General features: G+C 42.8%; 1 protein-coding gene across 4 annotated transcripts; it reads left to right on the top strand.

The window, feature by feature from the left end:
* Window positions 1–1,300: 1,300 nt before the first annotated feature.
* Window positions 1,301–14,795, top strand: si:dkeyp-74b6.2 (cerebellin-1). Of its 4 annotated transcripts, XM_041239619.1 has the most exons (6): window positions 1,301–1,468; window positions 8,800–8,933; window positions 9,015–9,133; window positions 9,337–10,314; window positions 10,746–10,865; window positions 13,912–14,795. In XM_041239619.1, the coding sequence occupies exons 4-6, from the start codon at window positions 10,051–10,053 to the stop codon at window positions 14,107–14,109; spliced, it is 582 nt and encodes a 193-aa protein (XP_041095553.1). In that variant the 5' UTR covers window positions 1,301–1,468; window positions 8,800–8,933; window positions 9,015–9,133; window positions 9,337–10,050; the 3' UTR covers window positions 14,110–14,795. The 4 variants fall into 4 exon arrangements, with proteins under 4 accessions (XP_041095553.1, XP_041095554.1, XP_041095551.1 ...); XM_041239620.1 differs by lacking the exon at window positions 9,015–9,133 and having other exon boundaries at window positions 8,827–8,933; XM_041239617.1 differs by lacking the exon at window positions 9,015–9,133.
* The last annotated feature ends 6,615 nt before the right edge of the window (window positions 14,796–21,410 follow it).

Here is a 21,410-nt window from a genome sequence, read left to right as displayed (position 1 = left end):
TAGATATAACAGGATACATATCAATCATATATTGGTCATAATTAATATTAAGAATCAGTCAACACGTTATTCGATAGTATGGTTAAGATGCATGTCACTAGTTAGATTGATGTTTATCTTGAACTTTGGAAGTTGGAGGACTGAACAGCAAATTAATATTGTCTGTGCAGTAGAAGGGCCGACAGCATAGTGACAGACAGACAACGCGGGCTCAGTACCGAACACACAGGGGAGGCTGTTTCTAAAAGTAATGGGAGCCAATTAGGTCTCCAGTGTGCATTTTTGAAAGGAATGCAGGTAAGAACATAAGAACATAAGAAAGTTTACAAACGAGAGGAGGTCATTCAGCCCGTCTTGCTCGTTTGGTTGTTAGTAGCTTATTGATCCCAAAATCTCATCAAGCAGCTTCTTGAAGGATCCCAGGGTGTCAGCTTCAACAACATTACTGGGGAGTTGATTCCAGACCCTCACAATTCTCTGTGTAAAAAAGTGTCTCCTATTTTCTGTTCTGAATGCCCCTTTTTCTAAACTCCATTTGTGACCCCTGGTCCTTGTTTCTTTTTTCAGGCTGAAAAAGTCCCTTGGGTCGACACTGTCAATACCTTTTAGAATTTTGAATGCTTGAATTAGGTCGCCACGTAGTCTTCTTTGTTCAAGACTGAACAGATTCAATTCTTTTAGCCTGTCTGCATATGACATGCCTTTTAAGCCCGGAATAATTCTGGTCGCTCTTCTTTGCACTCTTTCTAGAGCAGCAATATCTTTTTTATAGCGAGGTGACCAGAACTGAACACAATATTCAAGATGAGGTCTTACTAGTGCATTGTACAGTTTTAACATTACTTCCCTTGATTTAAATTCAACACTTTTCACAATGTATCCGAGCATCTTGTTAGCCTTTTTTTTATAGCTTCCCCACATTGTCTAGATGAAGACATTTCTGAGTCAACAAAAACTCCTAGGTCTTTTTCATAGATTCCTTCTCCAATTTCAATATCTCCCATATGATATTTATAATGTACATTTTTATTTCCTGCGTGCAGTACCTTACACTTTTCTCTATTAAATGTCATTTGCCATGTGTGCATGAAGTGTTTGCCGGGTTACCAAGGAAGTGCATCGCTCTCTGAAAGCACGGGTTCAATAAAATATGTGTTTCTTTCAAAACTAGACCTATCAAACATACGTGCTGATTTAGGAAATACTACAGTTGCTTTTACTGGTAGACACTCAGATGAGGAGGAGGAGAGAGGGAGAGAGAGAGAGAGAGAGAGAGAGAGAGAGAGAGAGAGAGAGAGAGAGAGAGAGAGACAGAGAGAGAGAGAGAGACAGAGAGAGAGAGAGAGAGTCAGTCAGTCAGTCATACTTCACTGAAATCGACGGCAGTCTCGGATTATGTTCTCATGTCTTGTATTCCTCTGTGATCTGGATGTATCAAAATTGCAATCTTCACGATGGAGCAGTAACGGTGAGTGTTATATATATATATATATAATAAAACAAAAATAAGTTAACAGTGGGCTTACCGAAAGGTATATTATTATTATTATATTATTATTATTATTATTATTATTATTTTTTCAATAATAATTATTATAGCAATATCATTGAATATATTATATTATTTTAGATATACATTGAACAACAAGTTATTTAGCACATCATTGTTCAATATATAGTAATTTTAACACAGAATAACACAGTTTTTAAAACCACAACACGAACTACTGGAATTATATACTATATATATATATGTGTGTGTTATTATTATGCTACCACTGCCACTGTACCATGTATTACTATATACTTAATATGTATTATTACCATCGCTGTTGTCAATATATTCTTTACAGTTTTTAATGCTTTGTGTGCGCCACGCGTTGGGATCCTAATACAAAATGTATCTTATTGTGATTTTCTTTGCCTTTGATATATATAGTTAAAATGTATTTTTAATCGCTGTTGTCATATTCTTTACAGTTTTTAATGGTTTGTACCACTGCGCCACGCGTTGGGATCTGCTAATACAAAATGTATCTACCACTGATTTTCTTTGCCACTGATATAATATGCCAATACCAATACAGAATACCACCAACACTACGAACTACTGCTCGTACTACCCTACCACTGCCACTACTACCACTGCCACTACTGCCACTGCTACCACTGCCACTACTACCACTGCTGCCACTGCCACTACTGCCACTGCTACCACTGCCACTACCACTGCCACTGCTACCACTGCCACTACTACCACTGCCACTACTACCACTGCTACCACTGCCACTACTACCACTGCCACTACTACCACTGCTACCACTGCCACTACTACCACTACCACTACTACTACCACTGCTACCACTGCCACTACTACCACTACCACTGCCACCACTACCACTGCTACCACTGCTACCACTGCTACCACTGCCACTACTACCACTGCTACCACTACCACTGCTACCACCACTACTACCACTGCTACCACTGCCACTACTACCACTGCCACTACTACCACTACTACCACTACTACTACCACTACCACTACCCACTACCACTGCTACCACTGCCACTACTGCCACTGCTACCACTGCCACCACTGCCACTGCTACCACTACCACTGCTACCACTACTACCACTGCCACTGCTACCACTACTACCACTGCCACCACTACTACCACTGCTACCACTGCCACTACTACCACTGCCACTACTACCACTGCTACCACTGCCACTACTGCCACTGCTACCACTGCCACTACTACCACTGCTACCACTGCCACCACTGCCACTGCTACACACTGCCCTACCACTGCTACTACTGCTACCACTGCCACTACTACCACTGCTACCACTGCCACTACTGCCACTGCTACCACTGCCACTACTACCACTACCACTGCCACTACCACTGCTACCACTGCCACTACCACTGCTACCACTGCCACTACTACCACACTGCTACCACTGCCACTACTACCACTGCCACTACTACCACTGCTACCACTGCCACTACCACTACCACTGCCACTACTGCCACTGCTACCACTGCCACTACTACCACTGCTACCACTGCCACTACTACCACTGCCACCACTACCACTGCCACTACTGCCACTGCTACCACTGCCACTACTACCACTGCTACCACTGCCACTACTACCACTGCCACTACTACCACTGCTACCACTGCCACTACTACCACTGCCACTGCCCACTGCCACTGCTACCACTGCCACCACTGCCACTGCTACCACTGCCACTACTACCACTGCTACCACTGCCACTGCCACTACCACTGCCACTACTGCCACTGCTACCACTGCCACTACTACCACTGCTACCACACTACTGCCACTACTACCACTGCTACCACTGCCACTACTACCACTGCTACCACTGCCATACTACCACTGCTACCACTGCTACCACTGCCACTACTACCACTGCCACTACTACCACTGCTACCACTGCCACTACTACCACTGCTACCACTGCCACTACTACCACTGCTACCACTGCCACTACTACCACTGCTACCACTGCTACCACTGCCACTGCCACTACTGCCACTGCTACCACTGCCACTACTACCACTGCTACCACTACTACCACTGCTACCACTGCCACTACTACCACTGCTACCACTGCCCACTGCCACTGCTACCACCACTACTACCACTGCTACCACTGCCACTACTACCACTGCCACTACTGCCACTGCTACCACTACCACTGCTACCACTACCACTGCCACTACTGCCACTACCACTGCCACTACTACCACTGCTACCACTGCCCACTACTGCCACTGCCACTGCTACCACTGCCACTACTACCACTGCTACCACTGCCACTACTGCCACTACTACCACTGCTACCACTACCACCACTACCACCACTACTACCACTGCCACTACTACCACTGCTACCACTGCCACTGCTACCACTGCCACTACTACCACTGCTACCACTGCCACCACTACCACTGCTACCACTGCCACTACTACTACCACTGCTACCACTGCCACCACTACCACTGCCACCACTACCACTGCTACCACTGCCACCACTACCACTGCCACTGCTACCACTGCCACCACTACCACTGCTACCACTGCTACCACTGCCACTGCTACCACTGCCACTACTACCACTGCTACCACTGCCACCACCACTACCACTGCCACTACCACTACCACTACCACTGCCACTGCTACCACTGCCACTACTGCCACTGCTACCACTGCCACTACCACTGCTACCACTGCCACTACTACCACTACTACCACTGCCACCACTGCCACTGCTACCACTGCCACTACCACTGCTACCACTGCTACCACTGCCACTGCCACTACTGCCCTACCACTGCCACTACTGCCACTGCTACCACTGCCACTACTACCACTGCTACCACTGCCACTACTACCACTGCTACCACTGCCACTACTACCACTACCACTGCCACTACTACCACTGCCACTACTACCACTACTACCACTGCTACCACTGCCACTACTACCACTACCACTGCCACTGCTACCACTGCCACTACTACCACTGCTACCACTGCCACTACTGCCACTGCTACCACTGCCACTACTGCCACTGCTACCACTGCCACTACTACCACTGCTACCACTACCACTGCTACCACTGCCACTGCTACCACTGCCACTACTGCCACTGCTACCACTGCCACTACTGCCACCACCACTACCACTGCCACTGCTACCACTGCCACTGCTACCACTGCTACCACTGCCACTGCTACTGCCACTACCACTGCCACTACTACCACTGCTACCACTGCCACTACTACCACTACTACCACTGCTACCACTGCCACTACTACCACTGCTACCACTGCCACTACTACCACTACCACTACTACCACTGCCACTACTACCACTGCCACTACTACCACTGCTACCACTGCTACCACTGCCACTACTACCACTGCTACCACTGCCACTACTACCACTACTACCACTACCACTGCTACCACTGCCACTACTACCACTGCCACTACCACTGCCCTACTACCACTGCTACCACTGCCACTACCACTACCACTGCCACTACTACCACTGCCACCACTGCCACTACTACCACTGCTACCACACACTGCCACTACTACCACTGCCACCACTGCCACTACTACCACTGCCACTACTGCCACTGCTACCACTGCCACTACTACCACTGCTACCACTGCCACTACTGCCACTGCTACCACTGCCACTACTACCACTGCTACCACTGCCACTACTACCACTGCTACCACTACCACTGCTACCTACTACCACTGCCACTACTGCCACTGCTACCACTGCCACTACTGCCACTGCTACCACTGCCACTACTACCACTGCCACTACTACCACTGCTACCACTACTACCACTGCCACTACTACCACTACTACTACCACTGCCACTACTACCACTGCTACCACTGCCACTACTACCACTGCTACCACTGCCACTACTGCCACTACTACCACTGCTACTGCCACTACTACCACTGCTACCACTGCTACCACTGCCACTACTACCACTGCTACCACTGCCACTACTACCACTGCCACCACTGCCACTGCTACCACTGCCACCACTACCACTGCTACCACTGCCACCACTACCACTACTACCACTGCCACTACTACCACTGCCACTACTACCACTGCTACCACTGCCACTACTGCCACTGCTACCACTACTACCACTGCCACTGCTACCACTGCCACTACTACCACTGCTACCACTGCCACTACTACCACTGCTACCACTGCTACCACTGCCACTACTACCACTGCTACTGCCACTGCTACCACTGCCACTACTACCACTGCTACCACTGCCACTACCACTGCTACCACTACCACTGCTACCACTACCACTGCCACACTACCACTACCACTGCCACTACTACCACTGCCACTACCACTACCACTGCTACCACTGCCACTACTGCCACTGCTACCACTGCCACTACTGCCACTGCTACCACTGCCACTACCACTGCCACTGCTACCACACACTGCCACTACCACTGCCACTACTACCACTGCTACCACTGCCACTACTACCACTGCCACTACTACCACTGCTACCACTGCCACTACTACCACACTACCACTGCTACCACTGCTACCACCACTACCACTGCTACCACTGCCACTACTGCCACCACTACCACTGCCACTACTACCACTGCTACCACTGCCACTACCACTACCACTGCCACTACTACCACTGCTACTACTGCCACTGCCACTACTACCACTGCTACCACTGCCACTACCACTACCACTGCCACTACCACTGCCACTACTACCACTGCTACCACTACCACTGCTACCACTGCCACTACTACCACTGCTACCACTACCACTGCCACTACTACCACTACCACTACTACCACTGCCACTACTACTGCCACTGCTACCACTGCCACTACTGCCACTGCTACCACTGCCACTACTGCCACTGCTACCACTGCCACTACTGCCACTGCTACCACTGCCACTACTGCCACTGCTACCACTGCCACTACTGCCACTGCTACCACTGCCACTACTGCCACTGCTACCACTGCCACTACTGCCACTGCTACCACTGCCACTACTACCACTGCTACCACTACCACTACTGCCACTGCTACCACTGCCACTGCACTGCCACTACCACTGCTACCACTGCCACTACTACCACTGCTACTACTGCCACTGCTACCACTGCCACTACTACCACTGCTACCACTGCCACTACTACCACTGCTACCACTGCCACTACTGCCACTGCTACCACTGCCACTACCACTGCTACCACTGCTACCACTGCCACTACTACCACTGCCACTACTACCACACTACTACCACTGCCACTACTACCACTGCCACTACTACCACTGCTACCACTACTACCACTGCTACCACTACCACTGCTACCACTGCTACCACTACCACTGCTACCACTGCCACTACTACCACTGGAATAATTCTGTTTTAGAAATGATTAATTTGTAAAGAATGAGCTGAATATTTCCATAAATACAGAATCCAAAGAAGTGAAGAGTAAAGCCGCTTCTTATTTTAGGGTTATGGATTTTGTTTAAAATATTATACATGAGCGTTATTTATTTATTTATTTATTTATTTATTTATTTATTTATGTGTTCATTGAAACTTTAATTGCCCCTTTTCTACCACGGCCTGCCCGTTCCTCTGCGCGCTGATATTTTGGGGTTGTTCATCTTACACTGACAGAACGGATCTTGATTAAAATAAATAAATAAATAAATAAAACATCTGTACTGGGTTCCATACAACGAATTTTGTTCCGAAAAATATTCGCGTTGAGCCAAAACAACTCAAACTCAAACTACGAAAATGGTTTACCTTTGTTAAGCTCGGACAGGTTTGTGGGTGTGGCGGTAATACCGCCAGATGGGCTCTTTCTGGGAGCTCGTGGTTATGGTACCCGGGTCTTTTTGTAAACGTATCGCTTTCCCAGCGGGTTGACGTTGTATCTAGGTGTATAATCCGATTAATTCCTCACCATTGCAGAGAGCAGAGACAGGCTTGCATGTGTCGTGGATTAGTCACCTGGCTTCTTAACATTATTACTGGCTTTTATTGTACTCTAAACTAGGTTCATTCAGGGTATGGGAGTATCTCAGATCCATCGCTGTAGATAAACTGCTGCTTCCTGTGCTGTAGGTCACCGTGGGAGTGAATTTGACCTACAGCACAATTAAGTGATTATGAAGCAGGAACAGCAGCAAATACATAAACAGAATCAATAGACCTGCAATTGAATAAAAAAGGACCAATAATATATAAAACAATAAAGCATATTTTCCATGAATTGATTGACAAAAGTGTTCTGTAACGATATATTTTAGGATGAACTATCTGTCTGCATTACCATCAAAGATCATTTCATGACAAAATCTTCGGAAAACAAGAGACACACATTTTTATAGGCTTGTCTTAGTTTAGCTTATGGCAGTACAGTGTGAAGAAATCGTCTGGGTGTCTAATTAATAATTATACTGTAAAAGAGCAGCTGTCTTAAATACAGACGGAAGGAAGCACCTACCAACCAAGCAGTCCCTCTGTTAAACTCATCTGATCTGGTGACTTCCTGGGGCCGGTTTTTCAAAACATCTAATCTGGATAACAGTGAATCGGATTTTGTAATCCTATATTTTGTTATTGAGATGATTTTCAAAAAAATAAATGAACGGATTTTGTGATTGTAATTATTTGTAATCTGGATAAATATATAATCCAGCAGTGACATTTTCTAAAAAAAGAAAAAAACCTGATCAAAACAATCAGTCATCTCAATCCCCAAATATAGGATTACAAAATCCAGACCACCCTTACGCAGATTAAAAGTTTTAAAAAGCAGGGCCTCCCGATGGTGCATCTGGTAAAGGCACTTCATGTGGAGTGCAGGATGCGCCCTATAGCCCTGAGGTTGCCGAGTCCAGGTTATTCTATTGTGGACCATAGAAGGGAGCTCCCAGGGGGCGATGCACAATTGGCCGAGCGCCAGACAGAGGGAGGAGGGCTTAGGGCAGCCAGGGTGTCCTCGGCTCACCGCGCACCAGCGACCCCTCTAGTCTGGCCAGGCGCCTGTGGGCTTGCCTGTAAGCTGCCCAGAGCTGCGTTGCCCTCCGACACTGTAGCTCACAGGGTTGCTTTTAATATCCAGGACTACAGAAAGTGAATCTAAACAACAAGAATACGTTTCTTAAGATGACGTTTTTTTTAATTAATTGATCAGTCTGCGCTGCTTTGACTCTGCGTTCAGGAGCTGCTCTTCAGATCTACTTGCCTGCTACAGATATATGCTCCTAATACCTCCAGATCATCAGGACCATTGGTGTAACGTCTGAGGCTGTCTCTCCAGTGGTTCAGGTAATCAGATCAATTGTCTATCTCTTTTAATAGTATTGGCACGTATTGGATCTAAGCAATAGCGTTCATTTGTTCACTTAGGAGGCTGTGTGGTCCAGTGGTTCAAGATTGTAACTAGGAGGTTCCTATCCCAGCTCAGCCACTGACTCACTGTGTGACACTGAGCAAGTCACTTAACCTCCTTGTGCTGCGTCTTTGGGGTGAGACGTTGTTGTAAGTGACTCTGCAGCTGATGCATAGTCCAGTGCTTTGTGATGGTGGTCCACTATGAAAGGCGCGATATAAAGATTATTATTATTATTATTATTATTATTATTATTATTATTATTATTATTATTATTATTATTACTACTGCCCTAGTCTGTTGGTAACCATGTCTTGTTCTTTCTTTCTTTCCTTACAGATAGACTCTTGCATAACATTCCACCAGTGGAACTAGAAAGCCATCAGTTTCATTAAGAAACTTCTCAAGCAGCATCTTGGTGGACGTCCATAATTTGGTGCAGCGTCTCAGTTTTGGAACAGGCATTATAAGTAAAAGAGGACCATCTGGTACCTTATTCTTTAGAGTAGGATCATAATACTTGATCTATCCAGAACTTTGGTTGACTTTCATAATTTGGTTAAATGGTTCAATTCAAGTCTAAAAAGGACTAGCCTTTGATAGTCAGATATCTTCTTGGTCTGTTTAGGAGTTCCTAGTATACTTTGTATGGTGGTAGACATCCATATATTGGTTGAAAAGCCTCACTTTGCAAAATATATGTAAAAAAGGACTTCCTGCTTTCTTGGTCTACGTTGGAGTTTCTGAGGATCAAATTGTTTGCAAAGGCTTTCATCAAAGGCTTTCTATCTTGGTGGACTTCCATAACTTGGTTAAATATCTCAGTTGCTGGGGACATAATATAAGTAATAAAGGACTAACCATTCAAAATCTGGTATCTTCTTGGTCTATGTTGGAGTTCCTGAAGATCAAACTACTCGCTAATACTTCCTATCTTGGTGGACTTCCATAACTTGATGAAAGATCTCAATTCTGCTATCAAAATAGTCAGAGATTCAAAATCTTGTGTCTCCGTGGTCTAGCTGGTAATACATCTCAGTTCTAGGGGAAAGCATGAAGATGGTTAAGTTCTTAATAGTTTTCATTCTGAGTTTGGAGCTCACCTCAGTCCTCTCTCAGAATGACACGGATCCCATTGTCCTGGAGGGGAAGTGTCTGGTGGTCTGTGATTCTACTCCCACTTCAGAGCCAGTTGGGACTGCATTGGGAATGTCGGTGCGTTCCGGGACTGGGAAAGTGGCTTTTTCCGCAATTCGGAAAACCAACCATGAACCGTCGGAAATGAGCAATCGTACAATGACGATCTATTTTGATCAGGTAGGGCTTGTGTTTACATGTTTGAATAGAAATATAAGGACGACAGGTAGCCTTTGGTACATAGAAGTTTACCATGGTAAATTTTGATGGCAATTTTGCAGTTTTCCCCATGCTTTTCCCATGTTTATACTATGCATTTACCGTAGTTTATCATGGCTTGTTTTTTAATATGCTTTACCAGACCTCTCTGTGCTTTACAATGCTTCCATATGCTTTACCAGACCTCTATGTGCTTTACAATGCTTCCCTATGCTTTACCAGACCTCTCTGTGCTTTACAATGCTTCCCTATGCTTTACCACACCTCTCTGTGCTTTACAATGCTTCCCTATGCTTTACCATTCACTGTGCTTTATTACACTGCTGTGCTTTTACAATGGAATTGATGAAGTATTTATTACAGCTTTATTTCCACCCTGGTTTTCTCTACAGATTCTAGTTAATGTCGGAAATCATTTTGATCCAGTCAGAAGCATGTTCATCGCCCCCAGGAATGGAGTGTACAGCTTCTGCTTCCACGTGGTCAAAGTGTACAACAGACAGACCATACAGGTAAGAGCCAAACCCCACTACAATTAATTCACGTCTTTCTCTGTGTCTTCAATGACAAATGTTTCAACATTCAGTGACTTCGATGAAACGACAAACGTTAGAAGTCTTTCTCTGTCTTTAATTCAATGACAAGCGTTTCTACTAGAAGTCTTTCTCTGTCTTTAATTCAATGACAAGCGTTTCTACTAGAAGTCTTTCTCAGTGTCTTTAATTCAATGACAAGTTGATTGACAAGTTGATTGATGCCACTCAACCTGCCTGGTAAATGGATTCTGATGCTGTTTGCAGTTAGATCAGACATAGTTAAACAGTGATTGGTAAGTACAATGAAATGCTTGTTTGCTGATATAACTACATTAGCTGGTTGAAGGAATTCATTTTCTAAAGTGTTCAGAACTGTGGTTGATTGAAGTGAATTTAGACAGCGTGTAAACTGGACCAGCTCTAGACCTGCAGGACAGTTTAATTGGCAAACAGTGTCTAAGAACGTTCAGAGCACCAGCCAGTCTAAGAGCCACACATTCAAGGGCAGTCAGAGCGAGGATAGGCAGAGCAGGGACCTTTTCCAAATCTCTCCGAGTGGCTACTAGAGGCCTCATTCCCACTTTGACACCTGACACCTGGATCCCCTAGACGAAGTTGCCCCTCCTGCTCTCTCCTCCTTCTATCCATTAGTGATGTCTCTGGCCTACTGTTGAAATCAACTACTGCCACATGCCCTTTGGACACCTGGTCGAATAATCTTGTCAGTCTCTGTGCTTCCATTGTACACGCTCTCAACCTGTCCCTGGACTCTGGCTCGCTTCCTGCTGCCCTCAAGCTTGCCCGAGTCTCGCCGGTACTCCAAAAGCCCTCCCTCGCCCCAGCTGACTTATCTAATTACCGTCACATCTCCAACCTCCCTTTTCTCTCCAAAACTCTCGAAAGGGCTGTAGCCAGCCAGCTGACGAAACATCACAAGGATAATAATCTGCTTGAATCTCTACAGTCTGGCTTCCGGCCGCATCACAATACTGAAATTGCTCTGCTCCAGATTGTGAATGATCTCCTGCTTGATACTGATGCTCCATCTGTTCTTGTCCTCCTTAACATAACAACTGCTTTTGATCCATTACTTATAACCTTAGCACTTATTCTTACTTGCACAGACAGTTTTATATATCTGGGCATAAAGATTTGCAATAACAATACTCTCTTCTGGGCTCATCCCTTTGTGCATATGGGGTCCGCTGGGGTTCCCCTTTGGTTCCTCATCTGCTGGTAAATCTTTTTTCCAGCTCTCCCCCCAGGGTAGGGATTGTTTCATTCATATATAATAAACTAGTATCCTACAATGTTAAAACCTTTCCAATTACTAACATTTGGGCTGAGTTATGAGCATGATGACCTGAGTTGCATGGGTGGTGATGTCAGCATCCAGGAAGCAGCACACATGCAGCCAGAGATGCAGGGGCTGCACTATAGTCGGAATCGTCTGTTTGGAGTTCTGTCTCTATGAGTCTCTCTCCTTCTCCAGCCAACCCCTTAATGAGCCCGCAGTGGGTCATTTAATACTGTGGCTGGAGCCTTAACTACCCATCAATCAATCAATCACCTCATTAAGGCTCCAGCCACGTTCTTTGCAAGGTTTCTTTATTAGATGGGGAATTAATCTCATATACTCCCAAATTCAAAATAATAATACATAATGCAAATAAATATACAAAACTATAATAATAATAATAATAATAGGCTACCATTTGGAAAGCCCACTGTTATTTTTGTATGTTATTTTTGTATTTTATATATACATCAGCTTATTCATTTTAAAATGGCTCACAGATTCTACGCTACTCCACTTAAGATCTGCTACCATTTTCACCTGGAATCTCCTACCTGCCAGGCTTGTATCTTGGGAGTGACAGGCACATACATGCATATGTTCTGGGAGTGCCCGTAAATTGGTCATTTTTGGCAGTTTGTTGTAGCTACTATGGGCTCTCTAGTGGCGGTGGCCATGTCCCTCTCTCCTGAGGTGCTTTTGCTGGCTGATGACTCTCAGTCAGCATTGCCATTACAATCTAGGAGGAATGACGGCAACCAATAAAACTCTCCCATAGGCTTGGGTGCAGCTGTATATCGCCTTTTCCTCTGTCTGGTTGGACTATTTACATGACATCATTCTTTTGGAAATGGCTTGGCTACTCTTAGCCACTGCTAACACGATGGCAGCATGGGATACTGCTGCTAATAGTGCCACAGCTGTTTGAGGAACATCAAGTGCATATTATTATATATATTATTATTATTATTATTATTATTATTATTATTGCATTTCCTTTTAGGACACTAGATAGTTTCAATAGTTTATTGTATCTTGTTGTAATATTCTTGTTTTTTGTCTGGATATTATATTGTATTTCATGTATTAATTTGACTTTTTTTTTTTTTAATTGTATTGTCTCCCCCAATTTCTTATTCCCAAAGGGTTCACAAAAAAAAAAACATCTTTCAAAACTGCAAATTTGAGACCTGTGCGTTGAGTGGGTGAGAAATGTGATCAGTTACAATTGCATAGCAAGTTACTTCTGTCTTTGATAGATATGAAATTCCCTTTCAAGGATATCAGAGTCAGATAAACTGTGATGCTGGTTCAGTGATGTCACTCAGATGAACTGTGATGCAGGTTTAGTGATGTCACTCAGATGAACTGTGATCCTGGTTCAGTGATGTCACTCAGATGAACTGTGATGCAGGTTCAGTGATGTCACTCAGATGAACTGTGATCCTGGTTCAGTGATGTCACAGTCACATAAACTGTGATGCTGGTTCAGTGATGTCACTCAGATGAACTGTGATGCAGGTTCAGTGATGTCACTCAGATGAACTGTGATGCTGGTTCAGTGATGTCACTCAGATGAACTGTGATGCTGGTTCAGTGATGTCACTCAGATGAACTGTGATGCTGGTTCAGTGATGTCACTCAGATGAACTGTGATGCTGGTTCAGTGATGTCACTCAGATGAACTGTAATCGTGGTTGTTCTCTATTTCCTCTTGGGTTCTAGGTGTCACTGGTGTTGAATGGCTGGCCTGTGATCACTGCCTTCGCTGGGGACCAGGACGTCACAAGAGAGGCGGCCACTAACGCAGGGCTCATGACCATGGAGAAGGGAGACAAGGCCTACTTGAAACTGGAGAGGGGGAACCTGATGGGGGGCTGGAAATATTCCACCTTCTCTGGCTTCCTGGTCTTTCCACTCTAATCCCAGAATTAGGAATGGTTAAGATTAGTTAGGAAGTCTGAAACAATAATTCCTATTTCTATAGCGCCTTTTATCACAAGGATCCCAAAGCACTTCACACACACAAAATGTGTCTAATACAAAATTGGATAAAACAGAAATTCAAAAATAGATATAAAGTGGTTGTAAAATAGGAAAACTATTATTTAAAAAATATATATATTTTACAAAAATGGTTTTAAAACAGTACGAGTCCCAGCTTCCCTGACAGAAGAAGGCAGAGCATTCTAGTTTCACCAATTCAGGCTCCCCATTCAGGAGCTTTACAAGAAAAGGCATTCCCTCCCGTGTCATTTGTATCCACCCTAGCCTTTAGATCCTGTGATCTAAGAGTGTAGTTAGGGGTATACAGGGGCAGACATTCCCCTTGCAAAGGCTTCCCACAGTAAAGGCAGAGCCAGTCTGTCAGTCACACACGTCATCCATTGCTCTACATTCAAAATCAGAGCTATCAGTGGAATGAAAAAAGTTGATGCAGTACAGAACAGAAAGAGAAATTAAATGTTTCATCACAATCGGATAAATGGTTCTCCAGATAGATGCAACAATGTGACGTACTGATGGAAGGATGCACAGACAGACAGACGCCCCTATATAGCCCCCTGCTCTGATATTCTCAATAACTTCTGCTATATAATGTTAATACCAAGTTTTCAACCAAGTTTCATCCTCTAAGAGGTCTATCTACGTTTTAGATTCAAAAATCTAAGTGGGGGGGGGGGGGGTGGGGAAGAGGGAGGGGTGTACATCGACACAATAAAATACAGCTGTGTTATTTTTAGGATGTTTGCAATCTTTCTGAGGTGTTAAATCTGGAGAATCCTAACTGCCAGGCACTGGACAGTCATGTGACAAGGATAGCTGCTCCTGAACTCACAGTTAGCATCTCAGTTAGTAAGAATCACTCAGAATGATTGCAAAAATAATACTGTAGGGGGCAGTAGAAAGAAATGAAATCTGAAACTAGTATAAAGCAGAATTAACCAGATTCTGTTCCTCTAATAAGGGCTTCAGGTTTTTGGTTTTTATTTTTCATCTCTCTCCATCCCTTTAAACCTCAATTAATAGTTGTTAAGACATAACTGAATACCAGATTGTTTAAGTTAGCGATGCGCTGCTAGAAAGTAATGTAGTGGAATTTAATAAGTTGAATATGTGATTAGAGCCAGAATGAAATGCAGGTTCAAATAGAATCAAGTGAGATCAATGCATGTCGTTTGTTAACATAATCAGAAAAAGAAAGCAAAAAGAAACAACTTCTTGGGAATTAGTTTTTGATTAAGAAAGCGAATCGGCTCAAAATATGTTTAAAGGGACATCATGTGATCAAAAATAAAACCTGAAAACCAGAAGCCCTAGCTATAATCTAGCTTTGTTTATTGAAAATAATCTTAAAGCATGCATTGATGTTAATGGTCTTGTCAAGAATATTTACAATGTGGATATTTTTCTAGGTTTATTGTAAGACGTTAAAGTTATTGCAGCTCACACAAATTATTTCCACCCATCTTGTACTTCTCTTAGCTGCACAGGTCTCCAATGTGCACTTTCAACAGACAGTGAAGGGGTGGGGTCAATTTCACCCTTCAGTCCTGGGGACCCCCTCCTGTGGCTGTTGGTTCATTCCAAGCGAGCTCTCAATTACTTCACTAGACCCTTAATTGAACTGATAATTTGCTTAATTACACCTTTTTTTTACTTAAAACAACTCTTAAACAGTTTCAGTTCAAGCTACTTATCAAATGTTATAGCTAACTTGAAATATGCAAGTGTTCAAAAGCTGAAAACAAGTAAAAAGGTCTAATTAAGCAAATTATCCATTCAATTAAGGGTCCAGTTGAGTAATTGAGAGCTCGCTTGGAATGAAAACCAGCAGCCACAGGGGGTCCCCAGGACCGAGTTTGAGAGCCCTGGGCTACACTATATAAAAGCAAGGCTTGTGAAAACAGAGGTTTATTAAACCTGATGTGGTTCCAGATGCTTCAAAATGAACATCCAGTCATTTGCAAATCTATTAGAACACCCCATTGCTTCTGTAGTTTTGATTTGTTGTGCAATATAGGCAAACGTAGCGATTGTCTAATTGAATTGATGACTTTAATAGGCCACACGTGCAATTCATTTAAAATAGTAAGAGAGCGGAGAGACAGAGCCACACATGGTCAAACGCAGGAGTCTTTGTAGAAGTTGTTTAAGATGCCTGATTAAAGCACAAAGCGGTCTGTCATTTTCACACACAAGTGCCTGTTGTTTTTCAAGCGCTGATTACTGATCGGACATTGAAATTCTCACACCCAGAGGTTTCCATGCAGTGTAAAGGATATAAATGACAGATCTCGGAGTGTTCTGATAAATGTGCAGACTACTGTACATGTTTACAATAACTGCACATTGTAACCCTATATAACACACAGAAGTGCACAGCAGGTAAGATTTATGGAAATATGTTGTTAGTTGAGAACTGCCATATTCCTGTATTAATGTCTTTTAATAAAAAAAAAATCAAAATACTAACAATAAATTATTCCAACAAATAGTGTTTTTATTATTATTTAACTTTTAAGAGGAATATAGAATTGATCGGGGTCTACTGATTTAAGGAGATTGTATTTAAAATACATTTCCTTACCTTTTATTAGGACTAAGAACATTAACATTAATAAGCTGTGCCACCAGTATTAACAGAGATTTACAATTGATCTGATTAACTGACCCCCTGGAGACAGCCACAGATGCTACACCAATGGTCTCAGTGAACTGGAGGTATTGGGAGCTTCTCTGTCTGTGTTGCCTCTATACTTATACTCTCGTACGCTCAGAGCTCACGTGACTGCAGTTTTTTTTTTCTGTTATCCTATTAATTCTAATAGAAATTATTATTCAGCTGTTACCTCATTCAAGTGCAACCAACCACTAACTACCCTCTTTCGCAAGGTTGCTGTGGTTAATTCTTTACCATATTTCTCCTTCCCATACATTCTTGCACATGCTTGATCACTCAGCCTCTAAGGCCAAGTGAGTCATTGCCTTAGCAACTCTACTTACATCGAAGTCACTTTCAGCAAACTGGTTTGACTTTACTGTGAAAGGACAGCATCAGGAATGAGACTCAGAGCCAGGAAGCTGCAGTGAAAGTAACAAAACTAAACAAAAACAGTGGAGCAAATAAACCAGGTACGGTGACCAAAATACTGAATTACTTTGAGTTGGTGCTACTAATTAGTAGTACTATGGTTTTTTCAATTCCTTATTGAATTGTTTTTAAGGTATTTGATGGAGGCATGTATTGAAGTTGAATTCCAGGGATACAGCTTGATCAGGACGGCAAAGTCTTACAACTTAGCTTTTAAACTGAAAGCTATTGAGATTCCAGATCAGAAAGGGATTTTTTTATATGTATGTTTCTTTATTGAGAAAAGCATTTATCAAGGGCAGCACCAATTATAAATCTGATATCTGAGTGTAGAGCTTACTCAAGGGCGGAGCTTATTCAAAGTGGGGCTTATTCAAGGAGGGGCTTATTCAAGGGCGGGGCTTATTCAAGGGCAGGGCTTGTTCAAAGTAATATGATAAAACGTTCAAACAAAACCTAACAGGTACATTTAGGCTGGGCAGTGGCCTTCAATGAACTCTCCTCTCAAACAAAAGATTTGGCTTCCTTTTATACCATGTCTCTGGGATTTGATTGGTGATCAGATATTCAATTAAGGCCCTGCCACATTCCACACGTCTATCTGGCAGGGATGGAATTAATCCCGTCCCTGCCAAACTCAAAATTCAAAATAGTCAGTCTTTATTGAAAACACAATGTAGACAAACACACTATTTACATGTACAGGGCTTTCTCCCTCATCACCCCCTTCTTTCTCATGATTACATTTGCACTCTGCATTATGAGTACCAATCGAATTATCACTGCTTCCCCTTTAAAGGAGTGACAGCCAGTGTTTTACAATCCATTGTATTAGTTCTTATTAGCATGAGCAACTCTCTTTCTCTCTCTCTATCTTGGCTTCCCTTTGCATTGCTGATCCACTCTGGCGCCTTCTGGAGCAGCTTAACCAACAGGACCATCCTCGACCATGCAACAAATGCATCTATTAAAATATAGATGTCATTCTTCTACCATTCCCTGATTCCTAACAAGCAGATACACACAGGTTTTGTTCAAACTGAACAGATTCAATTCTTTTAGCCTGTCTGCATAGACATGCCTTTTAAGCCCGGAATAATTCTGGGGATCCTTCAAGAAGCTAGCGAGGTGACCAGAACTGCACACAATATTGATGAGGTCTTACTAATGCATTGTCAGTTTTAACATTACTTCCCTTGATTTAAATTCAACACTTTTCACAAAATCTTGTTAGCCTTTTTTAGCTTCCCCACATTGCCTAGATGAAGAATTTCTGAGTCAACAAAAACTCCTAGGTCTTTTTCTCTTCTCAATTTCAATATCTCCCATATGATATTTATAAAACATTTTTATTTCCTGCGTTCTTATGTCTCTATTAAATTATTTGCCATGTATCTGCCCAGTTCTTGTCTAGATCATTTTGAATGACCTTTGCTGCTGCAACAGTGTTTGCCACTCCTCCTCTTTTGTGTCGTCTGCAAATTTAACAAGTTTGCTTACTATACCAGAATCTAAATCATTAATGTAGATTAGGAATAGCAGGACAATACATCCCTGTGGCTGGTTCTTGCATTCTGAGAAAAGTACTTTCTGTTTTCTACAGACTCCCAATGTACATGACTATTTGAAATAGGGGTGGGACATTTATTGTGACTTTGTCAAAAGCTTTCTGGAAATCTAAATAAACCATGTCATATGCTTTGCAATTATCCATTATCGATGTTGCAACAATTGCAATGAGAGAGGATGCATGTCTGGCAAATAATGTCCTGATCGGAGATACAAAGGACTGTTTCAAAGTGCAATCAAAAGTGGGTGCGGCACCATTGAAAATATCACTTGGAAGACATGCAAATCATTTCAGGACACTGGCAGGATCGCCACCTCCTCAAGATTTCAATGAGACCACCCTTGCAGCTCTGCCATGGTTATTTAAAACATAGAATGACATGTGGTTCATGTTGTCAGCCCTTTGTCAAAACATTTCTGGCTCCATGACATTTGCATTTAATCTCCTCTTTGAATGTTCTCTTGCTGGTCAGGGAATTGGTTTTAGGCAATGTTCATTTCTATTTCTCTCGGTTCTAATCCTTTTTGACTTGCTCAGTTCTGTGTACTCTTTCTGTGTACTTTCTTTTTGGTCCTTTTTTAATGCTCTGTAAAGTGCCTTTTTTCGCTGAATATTTTTTTTAATTGATCTATTAAACCATTTTGGCAATTTAGTTTTACATTTAGATTTGTCTACTTTAGGGATATAATTGTTTTGCGCCTCTAGTACTACGTTTTTGAAGAACAACCATCCTTCTTCTGTGGGTGTTTTCTCTATTTTACTCCAATCTACTTCTGTTAGTCTCTGTTTCATGCCTTCATAGTTTGCTTTTCGTGTAAACCTAGCTTTAGTCTTTACTTTTGGGGATTTAAAAAACACTTATGAGACCATGTTGTGGTCTGAGTTTGCCAGTGGTTCTCTGACCTCTGTTTTAGTTATTCTGTCTTCGTTATTTGAAAAGACTAAATCAAGGCATGCCTCCCCTCTAGTGGGTGCCTTCACAAATTGTGTTAGGAAGCAGTAAGAGAGCAACTCTCTTTCTCTCTCTCTATCTTGGCTTCCCTTTGCATTGCTGATCCACTTGGCGCCTTCTGGAGGCTTAACCAACAGGACCATCCTTTAATGCAACAAATGCATCTATTTCATTCTTCTACTATTCCCTGATTCCTAACAAGCAGATACACACAGGTTGAATAAACATTCATGTGTGTCAACTTCAAGAAGCTCTGAGTGGGATGCTTCTGATGGGCAACAATTGCAATGAGAGAGGATGCATGTCTGGCAAATAATGTCCTGATCGGAGATACAAAGGACTGTTTCAAAGTGCAATCAAAAGTTCATTGTTCTCTAAATCTGCCTTTCCCTGGCTGAGCAGCTTGTCTGGGGAATCCTAACAGCCGGGAACCGAACAGCCATTTCCAGGCATCGCCACCTTAAAGTCATGTGACAACATTTCAACTCTGCCAGCTCCCACTTTACATTCATACAGGCAGAGAGAGTAGGGGGGGCTGGAGAGCTGAAAGGTCACATTGACAGCCTTGATGCCAGCATTGAAATAGTTACATGAATCAGAATAGAAGCCCCTTCTGAACAGCACAGTACGCAGACATTCACAATCCGATTACTTTGAGAAACCCTAATCGAGATAGCTTGTTGTAATTGAATCAGCCGCTTTAATTTAATAAACACTGTCTTGCTGGTACCAAAAACGCTGGTCACTTTGACCCCAAAGTGCTGGGTCATCAATTTTCAATCCAAGCACATTATAGCAGTGGATTTATACTGACCCCTGGAGGTGAGGCCATGTTACTGCATGCAAGGACGAAAAGTAGTGCAAACTGCCTGAGGATTTATATTGGAAAGATATTATGACATTAACAATAAATTCATTTCTTCCCAGCAAAAATGTTAATACAGGTGCACTCTAACGGATCCTGTTCGAATGGAGTTCTGTTTACAACGTATTGAGGAGGCGTGTCCTTGCCAAACAGCATGGACTTTAATGGAGAATTACTCTGATTAAAAGGGACTAGTTTATAACGTGTATATTGTTTTATACATCCAGTTCTCCTGTTCCACAGGTAAATATTTTGCACAAATAAGGTACACCCAGCACAGTAAATGACAGTCATGGCAGCATCTGTGGCATCAAGCAGGAAAAACAGACTGTTTTCTACATTGCCAATGTGTATTTTTATTATTATGCAGCGCCATCTAGTGCATAGCAGTGTATTGCCAGCAAAACAAAAGGAAATTCAAAGTGACAGATCCCTAGATGGTGCTGTTTCCTAATTCTAGAAAGACAATTGGTCCAGCTGCTATTATATATTTCAAGTTGCTTTGTGTTTGTATTTCAAATGAATTTTGATCTGTTTTGCTTAAGCACAAAAAAGTGTATATATATATATATATATATATATATATATATATATATATATATATATATATATATATATATATATATATATAGTTCAGGAGTGTATTAAAAAAAATAAGTGTAGCTGCATTGGTACTGCAGTCCTGAAACCTTGTGCATTAATTTCCATGTTAGTTCTTTAAAAGATATCAAAACCTCTAGCA

This window comes from Polyodon spathula, chromosome 55 (assembly GCF_017654505.1).
Source record: "Polyodon spathula isolate WHYD16114869_AA chromosome 55, ASM1765450v1, whole genome shotgun sequence".
Taxonomy (NCBI): domain Eukaryota; kingdom Metazoa; phylum Chordata; class Actinopteri; order Acipenseriformes; family Polyodontidae; genus Polyodon; species Polyodon spathula.
Note: the sequence above shows the minus strand (reverse complement) of the source record. Positions and strands in the feature narration are given on the sequence as shown.